General features: G+C 42.2%; 1 protein-coding gene across 2 annotated transcripts in view; it reads left to right on the forward strand.

Annotated features, from left to right (window-relative positions):
- The window catches only part of Dip2b (disco interacting protein 2 homolog B), a 176541-nt gene that overhangs the window by 88278 nt on the left and 76136 nt on the right, over nucleotides 1-12127 (forward strand). For both annotated transcript variants that reach the window (XM_051189898.1, XM_051189899.1), the window contains exon 4: nucleotides 7715-7840. In XM_051189898.1, coding sequence (XP_051045855.1) covers nucleotides 7715-7840 — 126 coding nt within the window. The remainder of the gene's footprint in view (nucleotides 1-7714; nucleotides 7841-12127) is intronic.

Raw genomic sequence — 12127 nt, forward strand, 5'->3', positions numbered from 1 at the left:
CCATATACATAAAATAAATAATAATAAAGCTTTTTAGAAAGCACCTCCCTAACATTAAAAAGAAACCTCCGAAAATATGAAAACCTGTGAGAGTTGAAACATAAAAAGGCCGGAAAGCATAGATTATAATTGAGCACTGTGGCTTTCAGTCAGTGTACTGTGACGTTCAGCTGAATAGCCATGGAAACTCCTCACATGGGAGGATGGAATGGTCTTAGAATTCTGGCATTTCTAATATCAACAGCAGCTGCATGGGTGAGGGAAGGGAACCTCCATCTCTGCGCTCTGCATTTCCAGTCATGAGGAGGGCTGTAAGGCATGCAAAATGGCTCAAGTGCATAAGGGATGTTTAGTAAAACTTGCAGTTCAGAGTGAAGTGGTAAGTGCACAGAAAAGCTTGGTTATTTAATTCTGGTAAGTGTGACTGGGAAAAAGTTCCTGTTTGGCACAGGCTGACATTCCAAGCAATCATAGTCAACTCTAAATAGTCTTTGTGCTTAATGTTTCAGGTGTAATTGTAAGAGCTTATGTTTTCAGAGTTTATTTTTGTGTGGGGGTGTTTTGCCTACATATAGTCTGTGCATCATGTGTATGCCTAGTGTTCATGGAAGTCAGAAGAGGGTGTTGGATCTTTTGGAACTAGAGTTACAGACTTTTGTGAGTTGATATGTCAGTGCTGGAAATGAAAACTAGGTCCCCTAGGAAGAGCAGCCAGTGCTCTTTGGTGAACTGTCTCTCCAGCCCCTGCTTTTAGGGATTTGGGTCCTGTGACCTGCTCTTGGTACTCAGCCAAAGGACCTTAAACATGCAGCTGATATAGTTAGTACCTCTTCCTCCTGACCATTAGGAGTGCAGCTTTCTACACATGTGTGATTTGTTCCCAAGTGAAATGCAGAAAACACACAGTTAATGCTTATAGTGGAAAGTAAGTCCATAAGACAACATCCTTGATGTAGATCTTTTGAGAAATTATCCACCACATATAAAATAATAAAATGAGAAAGGACATTCAGGGTGTGTTAGCATCACCCCGTTAAGCTAGGAAATGATACTCAGCTTCCATGACTTCTGGCACAGAAATCCAAAGTCAGCTTTGTCCAGACTGAACTTCGGAAGTGATTTCCTTATCAGAGATCAAGATGAATCCTGCACTGTTGAACCCATCACATTCTATTATGAGGGCTGCTGTGTTCTGATCAGTAGAGTCTTGACTAGATCAACTGGGTCTGTCTCCTTTGACACCAGTGTCTGGGCCAGGGTTTTCATGCAGGGACAGTTGGGTGGCCCAGTGTTCTTGGACCTGATGCTGTGACACCTACTGTGTGTTTCTTAGTGATACAGATGGTTTAAGCCTCCCAAAGGCATATCAGCGGGGCTGATGCCTGGCTTTGCCCTTGTTTCCTATCACATGTAAAAAAATACTTTGGGAGATAAGGAACCTGGTGAGAGCACTTGCTTTGCTTCTGTTCTGTCATTGAGAAAGTACTTTATCCCATTGTAATTGGTTATTTATTTACCAAGACAGTGATACACCATGGTTCTTCTAATATAAGAGCCCTTTTTGAAAAACATTTTATTATGTCTGTTTTATAAGATAGTGTCAAAATTTCAATAAGATATGGCAATCTTGATTTGGATAAACTTAGGCAATACTAAAATAATATAATATAAATGCTACATAAAATCATTTCATTTCGCAACCCAAAGTAAGTGAGTTGGTACTGTGCTTTTAAAAGTAATTGCCCAAATTGGACATGGTAGGTAGTGTACACCTATAGTCCCAGCATGCAGGAGACTGAACATTACATAATATTCATAGGTACAAAAACTTGAGAGGAGGACTTGAGGGATGGTTCAGCCATTAAAGGCTAGGCTCACAACCAAAAATATAAGAAACTTGAGAGGAAAATGTAGCTGACTGTTGATTGCTGTATCTTGCAAAGTTCTTACTCAGTATTGTATGTGTTTAGGTTGTTTTTAAATATATAATTACTTCTTGTGTTTTATGTGTTTAGATGGTTTTTGTAACATATAATTACTTCTTTTTTCCTTTCTGGTGATTCTAGGGATTGAACTTCAATTGGACTAGGGCCTCACACATGTCAGACAAGTGCTTGGCCACTGAGCAATCCCCACTGCTCATTTTTCTCATTGTTGACAAAATGGCCCATAAAATCTCTCTGTGGTTAATTGTAAGCAGGACAGCAAACTAAGCCATGACAGTTCAAGTGAATCACTTCATGTTCTACTATAAATTCTCGTCAGTTTGGATCCTTCTGATTTTATGTTAGAGAAACACAGCGGTACCTCCCTCTTTCATCTAGTCTTTGTCCAGATCGGTTCTCTGTTTGTGTTAGGTGGCTGGCACAGGTCTTTCTGTATTAATATACTACAGACTACAGAAAATGTGGATCTGACAGAGATGGAGCACTTCCTGTGGTCTGAGCACAGCATGGCATTCTGGAGAAACAGATGAAAACATGAGTCCTTCTCACAGCCCAGGGTAAAAAGGCAGCATCTAAGAGTCAGGAAGGTGCATCCTGTGGAGGATGGGTTTCATGTTGGTGCTGCCTGAGCTTTCTGAAGGATAAATAGCTGTTTGTGCAAAAGAAAATGACGTATCAAAGCAGATAATGGGGACTATAAGATTGAAATTCTGTCTCCCTGCCCCTCTTGGTGCATAGAGTTGGATTATCAAAGTATTTGCAAAGCCAAAGAACTTACTTTTGAGGTTTGTTTGGAAAAATGAAGAATGGCTTAGCAAACACAGAGAAGTGTGAGCAATAGCTGTATATTAACTATGTTATATTAAAGTGATCTCATAATTAGAACAGTTTGTACAGCACACAGGCCTGTGGGCATACTACTGGGGTAAAATAGCAAGTTCAGCTTTAGACCAGTGTACTTCTGGGGCTCTTTAGTGTGTGGTGTATAGCTGGCTTTGCAGGTTACCAGGGCGCTCATGTACTATTGACATACGGTGCTCATACAGCTGGGAGATGCTCTGGAGCACATCCTGTCTCCCCCTTCGCCTCTCTGGGTTAGAGATCTGAATGCTACAAGGATACACATACCAAAGAAAACCATCTCACATGGACTTTATATATAGAAAGACTTTCTGGTGCAGTAAAAGGCAACATAAAATTTTTTATGAAGGTGGGAAAACAGTATAAATTTACATCTTGGCATTTTGTATATTCCTAACATATGAAGAAAAGTTAAGGAAAATAAACCCAAAAGTTGGTGGGGAAAATGATCAAATGACATGAATGTTTATTTTTACCTCAGTGGGTGAATGCACTTGCCACCAAGCCGGATGACTTGCGTTCACTTCCTAAAACTCACGTAGTGGAAGGAATGAACAGGCTCTGACCTCTTTATAAGCACCTGGCCACTGGTACTGTCTTAGTGACTATTCTGTTACTGAAATGAGACTCCATGACCAAGAGAACTTGCAAAAGAAAACAGTTATTAGGACTTGCAATTTTGGGGAGTGAGTCCATGACTGTCCTACCATTGAGATGAGATACCATGACCAAGGCAACTTATAAAGGAAAACATTTATCAGGATTTAGAGTCTCAGGGAGTGAGTTGTTTTCCTGCCCCCCCCCCCAAAGCGGGGTTAGAGCTGAAGCAGAGAAAGCTCACATCTTGAGATAAAAATCACAAGGCAGAGAGAGAGCTAACTGGGAATGATGAGGGCTTTTGAAACTTCAAAGCCTATCTTCAATGACACAGCTCCACCAACAAGGCCACACCCCCTAATCCTTCCCAAACAGTTCCACCAACTGGGGACCAAGTGTTCAAATCTGTGAGCCTATGGGGCCATTCTCATTCAAACCACCATAGGCTTATTCCTATACACACTAAACAGATGAATAAATTACCTGAAACACATCTAAACACACACTAAACATAAATAAATCACCTGAAGCATGTTTAAACACATACAATGGATCATAGGTCCTTTGTAAAGATGTTTAGTATGTCTAATAAGAAATAGAAATTGAAACTGTGATGACATATAACATTGTTCAAATTGAGAAAAATAAAAGCTAAACAAGACTTGAACATAATTGAGGATGATTGAAATTCTAGCATTTGAGAGGCAGAGGCAAGAAGATTTTAAGTTCAAGACCAGTTTGGGCAATGTATGGCATTCTCAAAAAACAACAGCAACAACTGGGGGGGGGGAGAAGCCAAGGGCCTGTGGATCCGCCTCAGTTGGAGGTTCCCCAGCACCCATGTAACGACACCCCAACACTGGAAGGCAGGGACAGGGACACTCTCTGGAGCTAGCCAAAGTGGCAAGCTCCCAGTACAGTGAGAGAAACCTCCCCCACCACCACCACACACACACATCCTCCAAAAACAAAGTGAAAAGAAATAGAGATACCTGGAACAGACCTTTGGTGTCTGCAGGCATGTACGCAAACATTCACGTGGGTACACACATGAACATGAAGACTACAGGAAAACGTGTGCTTACACTTTGCTGGTAGAGAAATGACATAGTAAAAACTAAGGAGGAACTGTCTATGATAGGATAAGGTTAAGGGTGTAGCACAGTGATAGAGTGCCTAGCATGCACAAACCCCTGGATTTCATCTCCGCCATTTCTGAGCCAGCCATAGCACCATGAGCTTGAGTCCTAGTGCTCATCAGAGGGATTCAGGAATCAAGGTTATCCCCAGCTACACAGTGAGTCTCAGAACAGTCTGGGCTACTGTCTGGGCCCCATCTCCACATAGAGTTTTGTTTTAAATAAAACAAATCTGACACAAAATGTGCCAGGTACAGTAGCATAGGAGACACAGACAGGCAGAGATCTCTGAGTGAAGGCCAGCTTTGATCTAAATTATGAATTCTAGGACATCCAGGGTTACATAGTTAAACCCTGTTTCAAAACAAACAAATGGACAAACAACCTATAGGTGTGTTCACTAAATGATTTAGGATTCTTACTTACAGGAATTTAGTTCACTGCTATACCGCTCTCAATACAAAAACCTTTGTGCAAAAAGCCTTGCTTTGACTGAGGAAATGGCTCAGTGGATGCAGGTACTTGTCATCAACCCTGAAGAGGCCTCCAGGACCCACATTGTCAAGGGAGAACTGACTCCCACATGAGCGCATGTACACACTGCAGGTCATGCACGTGGCACGCTTTAAAATCGGTTCCCTACATTAGTTATAACTATACAATAGTGGAAATAACTAAGATTCCCAAACAGGTCACTGCTTAAATAGACTGTAGGATGTGGTAGAGAGAGAACAAGTAAACCACTCAGCAGCTGATGAAGGATGGTTTCCAGGGTGTGTTGTTGAGTGAAGAAAGCCAAGAGCAGTATTTGCATCTAACATTACCCTTCCTATAGGAAAGGCAGGACAGTGAGAAAGGACATTTGCATGTGTGGCCTTTTGTTTTAGAAACAGGAAAAATACACCAAACACCACCACGGGAGACTGTTTACCTCTGAGGGTGGGTTTGTAGGATTGATTGATAGAAGAAGGATTTATGGGGTCTTGTTGTTGTTTTGTTTTTTCCTTTGTTTTTCTTTCCTTTTCTTTTCCCTCCCTGCCTCCCTCCCTCCCTCTTTCCCAACACAGGGTTTCTCTCTGTTGTCCTGGCTGTCCTAGAACTCACTCTGTAGACCAGGCTAGCCCCAGACTCAGAGATCTGCCTGCCTCTGTCTCCTGAGTGTTGAGATTAAAGTTATGTGTCACAACACCAGTCCTGGAAGTGCTGTCTGTCCATCCATCCAACTATCCATTTTTCAAGCAGGGCTTTTTTTTTTTTTTTTTTTTTTTTTTTTTTTTTTTTTTTTTTTAGCTTTGGAGCCTGTCTTGGCACTCTGTAGACCAGGCTGGCCTCAAACTCACAGAGATCCACCTGCCTCCAGGATTAAAAGCATGCACCACTATCACTCAGTGAAGGGTTTGTTATTCTAAAAAACCTTTTGGCATAGTTTTAGTTTTGGTAGTAATGTTAAGGTTTTGGAAGGAACTGTAATTGTTTTGTTCATGGGAATACTGAAGCCACACTAAACAGGCTACGTGTAGCATGAGAATTAACCTGAACAATGTTTGATTATAGTGCTTTCTTTACGTAAACACTCCCAGTCTAAAGACAAGAGAATTATGCTGGGCAGTGGTGGCACATGCTTTTAACCCCAGCTTTAACCCCAGGATAGGCTCCAAAGCTAGACAGAGAAACCCTGTCTCAAAAAAACAAAAAAGGCAGAATTATAAACAGATACCAAGCTCAAGTTAGAAGATTTTTTAAAATGATTAATATAACAAATTTTGAAGTAACTGTTTGTGTAGCATTCTATAAACCCAGTGAGTGAAATAAAATATTGGAGACCTCGAAATTATAAACGGAAAGGGGGAAATTAGAAGGAGTTCTTTGCTGGATGAAATCAGATATTGGGGACTCTTTTAATACATGTATAGATAGATATGGACATGTTCACAAATATTTGTGTGTCATAATGCAAGTAAGACTCATCAGTGGCCAGGCCTGGTGGCGTATGCCTCTAATCCCAGCACTTGGGAGGCAGAGGCAGGCGATCTGTGTGAGTTCAAAGCCATCCTGGTGTACAGAGGGAGTTCCAGGACAGCCAGAAGCACACAGAGGAACTCTGTCTCAACAACCTCAACAAAACCCAAACAAGCAAACAAAAAGCAGTAGCAGAGTGCATCTTGCTGTGGGTAGAGTGATCCAGGTTTTGTTGTAGTGGGATGGAGAAGTCAGAGTTCTGTTTGGAATATGTTAATTTTGAGGTTTCTGTGACACATGCAAGAGGACAGAGCTGTGTGCAGACTGGCAGATGAATGACATTTACCTGTGACTTTGTAGACTAGAACCACCCCCTCTGTTCCTGTGGCACAGACCATCTGGATCTTAACCAAGTTCCTTCAGATGACAGCTCAGCTTAAGCTACTTTCGTAGCAAGTGTTCTAATTCAACATTTTCAGTTTAGGAGATGTTAATTTTTTTCCTTAGAATTAATTCTGATTCATTTAGAGGTGAGGCTCCCTCTGAGCACAGATAGTTGCTAGACTCCCACCCCCTCTAGTCAGCCCTTTGCCATGTGTGTCCCACAGTTGTGTAATCGGTCTTCACTCTTCTCTGTATAATTGCCCTTGACTTTTTTTGTCTCTATCTCTTTGGTTTTTATCTTAATTGATCTGAATCAAAAGATAAATAAAGCCACCTAACCCTCCCCCTTGGGGTTTTGAACAACCTAAGTACCAATAGTTCATCCTTCAGAGGTTACCATCTAGCACAAATACAAATAAATCCATTATGGGAAACTCAAGGAACCTTGGCAGATTCCATGGCTGACGTGGAGGGACAAACATGCCAGGCAGACAGAGCTTAAGTGAGAAGTTTTATTAGAAAGGGGAGGGAGGGGAAGGAAAGAGAAAAGAGGTAAAGAGGCACAGAGAGAGGGCAGAAGAGAAGGGAGACAGGAAAAGTCCTGTCTGCCTCAGGAGAACAGCAGGAAAGAGAGCGGGAAGAAGAGAGTAGAAAGAGAGCATAAGTGGGCGGGGTCTTTCTTTTAAAGGGGTCCTTTGCACCTGTGTGCAAACTAGTAGTCATGGAACCCTGGGCTGACCAGGGTACTGCCTGAGTGCATTCTGCCAGGTGGCAGGGGCAGGCCAACATAATGCCTGAATCCTTACATCCATATGTTTGACTTTTCAGATATCCACACAGAAGCGGTTCAGGCTGCTCTGGCAAAACACAAAGAACAGAAAATGGCTCTGCCCATGCCCACCAAAAGGCGGTCCACATTTGTCCAGTCTCCTGCGGATGCTTGCACTCCTCCTGGTAGGTTTATCAGAGCCTTTCTCGTTGACAGTTACCCATCATCAAATGAACCCAAGGAGTGCACCCTGAAGGTATTGGGTGTTGTTACTTTATGCACAGCACACAACAAGGCATCTTCAGACTTGTGCAGACAGCTTCCTTCTGAATCTCCATCGTTGACTGGCTACGACATCCATGCTCTTTGTCATCAGTAAACAACAGGCCAGGCCCCTCTGTGAGGACATGGCTTTTCTGTTGCTCTCCAAATGAGACATGTAGTCATAGATTTAACCCATTAGTCTCCTTAATTGATACTTTATCTCAATTTAACAGCCATCCTAAGAATGGGTAGACTTGGGATACAGTTTTGTGTGTCATTAAAGATTTTAGGAGGACATCGATACAGATTTGAAATAGATACGTAAAAAATAAACACGTGTTAATGTATTTTTATGTCTTGGATCCAGAGATGAGTGGGAAATAGATATCCATCCATCCTTTGTTCTGTCCAGTGTAAATTTGGGAGTTAGAACTTCATATCCTAGGACCCACTAGACAATGCTCAGACTTTTTCCTGTTCATATTATTTTTTCCTTAGATCAAATACCAGATAATAATTTTTTAATGATTTGTGTATTTTTATTTTATGTGTGTGTTTTCCTTGCATGTATGTATGTACACTGTGTATATGCCTGCTACCCTTGGAGGCCAAAAGAAGGTAACAGGTACCCTAGAGCCAGAACGACAAACTGTTACAGGTGCTGGGAACTGAACCTGGGTCTGGTAAGAGCAGCAAGTGCTCTTAACCAGCCCCCTCCACCCCATATCCCCGTCATGGCTTTGGAGTGCTTCTCTGGAGGCTGCACTGTGTGGTTGGTTTTTATTCACAGCTACCATGCTGAGCTTTGCTTATGGATCCAGGCTCGTGTTAACAGTTTTCTTCTAGCGATTGACTAACTTCTTAGAGCACTTGGGTTTGCTGTGGCCTCATTTGCTGTGTATGCTTTTTTTCCCTTCACATTTGTGGTGTCAATATGTTTGAAAGAGAAATAGCTCTGTGGCTTCAAGTGTTTCTCAAAATGTAATGCAGGATACCTCTAGCAGACTAACACAGTGAGGCATTTTGTGTCCATAATGGTGCATACTTGAGACCCACTCATTCAGAATCTTGGATGGGTTCCCTTCCACATTTGTATTGTATACAAGTTGGGTCCTTGGGCACAAAGAGAGCTCTCAGTTTAGTAGCCATCCATGTTGGCAGATCCCCTGCAGCATGGCTGAAGGTTCAGTTTTAGTAAATGGCAAAGGGCAAGGAACAACATGACATGCAGTTCTTAGAAGCAGCTCTCTCCCAGCCCGTGTCAAGGCTGTGTGGGTTCAGAGTAAATGGCTACTCTCATGGCTTTGGGTTAGAAGTGAGAGTGCTCACTTTTATAAACCCTTTCATAAAAGTCACTGCCAGAGGGGAGCTTAGCAGCTCTGGAAAGAAGTCACAGCTGTCCCTGCTGAATGGAACTTTGCAGCCTTCTACCGCAAGCCTCTGTATTTCTAAACATGCATGCTGTGTTCAGTATGAAACCTTCAAGGTGGAGCTTATTCTTGATCACATGTTACACATGTTAATATTTTCATGATGAAGACACAGTCCTCTTGAGAAGGGTGATTGGGCTTCCTGTCCATTTATCTTCTCCTCTAGAACTTTCTGAATAGGAATTGAAACACCTCTATATGCTGTTAGGGACATCTGTGTTATAAGTAGAAAAATCTCTACCAGAGACATTGAGGCCCCTCCCCAGCAGTCTTACACAGCCCCAGTGAGGTAGACCTTGGTGGTCTCACGTAGCTGTTCTGCTCATACCAAGTTCAAGTATTTTGCTCTAGAGAGGGAAAGTAGGAGGCCTGAATCATTAGGAATCTGCTAGCACCCTTCATGACAGCACTGGAATTTGCCATTCTTTCTGGGTGGTGGTAATGTATGCCTTTAATCCCAGCACTCTTGTGGGGGGGGATGCAAAGGAAAGCGATCTCTGATCTTGAGGCCAGCCTGGTCTACAGAGTGAGTTCCAGGATGGCCAGGGCTACATAGAGAGCTTTGGCTACTTTTACATGTTACAATGAAAAACACTAACAACATATCCCAGGACCTGTGACCTCTAACTCAGATATCACCGTTTTATCTGGCTTATCTACTTTTGCTAGCCCCAAGTACCCAAGTTAAGAGACTCTCTTCTAGGGGTGTAAAAGAAAAAGAGAAATGACATGATTGCTCATCATTGAATGTTTTTAAAATCAACTTTTGGCCAGTTATAAAAATGATCAAAAGGTGGGCAGCTGGAGAGATGGCTCAGTGGAGTTTGAATCCCCATCACCGTCATCTCTGACCCTGGCACTGTATGGGGAGGTACAGATGGATTCCTGGGGTTGACTGGTCAGCTGGTCAGCCTAGCTGAAATGATAAGGCCCATGTTCAGGGAAAACCCTGTCTGAAAAATATGGCAGAAATGTGTTGAGGAAGATACTTTTTGTCAACCTCTGACCTCTACAGGCTTACTCCCTCCAGTGCTCCACACACATCCTACCTCATGTGTACACACATATAAGCCACAAAATCATGTGCCACATTTGCTCACTTCACAATATTTTAGCCTTTGTTCTTTGTACACTGAGCTAACACTCCACACATCATGTTTGAAGGCTCTTCCCCTTCGTGTGCTGTGTTTGTGGACCTCGCTTGTGGTGCACTGAGCACTCATCTGCTTTCCCTTTGAGAGGTGCACAGCCACCTGCATTCAAAAGGGTGTAAGGAAGAAGACCCCAGAAAGTTTGGCTTCACTTATGGTGTCATGCAGTTTGGAAGCAATGGTAAATAGTGGGCATGGGAAATAATTTGTCTTTTTTCATAAATAACTCTCAAATAATAGGATACAAGTCGGTCTAAAATGTGACTATTGGGGCTTACACTAAACTGCCATGGATTTGAAAATTTGAGTTCTTCAAGTATGCCGTGATTCTTAGTTTTAATGCCTGTGGTCTTTCCCCATCCGTTAGACTGATTGAATGACTGTCACCCAGTTCTTGTATGTGCTGAAATCATTTACTGATGTCATGAGGCAGTTACCTCAGCTCTCTCTGTGGAGGCTCTTTGTTACCACCATTATTCATTCATACAGAAAACAGTGCAAACCCTTAGCAATGATTTACTTGTTTCTGCTCCTGAGCCTTTTCTGTAGCTGTGTGGGCTTATTGTTTGCTTCTACCAGAGTGGGCAGGTGACCCCAAACCTGGCTCTAGTGCAGTGAAGCTTTGTGTGTATGTGTGAGATCCCATACAGGGTCTTGCTTGCCAGTGACTATGGTTATTCTTGGGGATAGAAGACAAGGATAAATTTTCCTCTCCGTAGTTTTGTTTTTAAACTTTTGCCACACTATTAATTTCATTCTCTATATTTCTGTATATTAACATGATGTTCTGGAACACATTGGGGTATTGTTAGTTTTTCATCTAACTTACGGATGCTTTATAGAGTTGTTGTTGTTCCTTGCACTGTGCCAAGGACTTTCACCTAACAATGACTGCCCTGCCAAACTTGTGTTTCTCACAAACAAAAAATCTAGTAGGAAGACTAGATGTTTCGTGGATGTGAGACACCAGCATGTTCATGGTCACAGAGTGACTTGTTCATTTGTAAAACAGTAGCAGGCAGACTCAGTCTTCTTCCTGAGTGTATCTTTCTACCAAGTGTCACAGATAGGAAATTTCTTTTACCTAACAGCTTCCCATATCTGCACACTGCTAGAATAGTATATGTCACTTAGCCATTGCCTCTTGAAAGCTATGGACCAAAACACCATTCAGTCAGTTAAATGTTACTTGAAAGGGGATGAGGCTTAGCGCAAAGGAAGTCCCAGGTTCAGTCAATAGCACTACACCATAGACTTCGTAGCACAAACCTGTGATTCCACTCACAGAAGGTGCACAGTCCCCTTTAGTTACATTTTAAGTCTGAGGCCAGCTTCTGGTATATAGACCATGTACCCTCCCCTCCCCCAAAAAAAGAGAAAGAAAAGAAAAAGAAATCTGATAGACTACCAGTTTGCAGAATTTTCCAAGGATTATAGTTTATTTAAAACCACAAAGTACACAGTGGCTAGACTAGACCCCTGTAAGTGGTGGGTCTGTGTTTTTTGACAGCATATTGTCATTGTTCAAAGGGGTTATGAGCTGTAGTCACTCATCCTTGAGGAACCAATTAACAAATATTTAGTATTCTTTAGGCCAACGTATAATGCAAAACCCACCATGTCATCA

This window comes from Phodopus roborovskii, unplaced genomic scaffold (assembly GCF_943737965.1).
Source record: "Phodopus roborovskii unplaced genomic scaffold, PHOROB, whole genome shotgun sequence".
Taxonomy (NCBI): domain Eukaryota; kingdom Metazoa; phylum Chordata; class Mammalia; order Rodentia; family Cricetidae; genus Phodopus; species Phodopus roborovskii.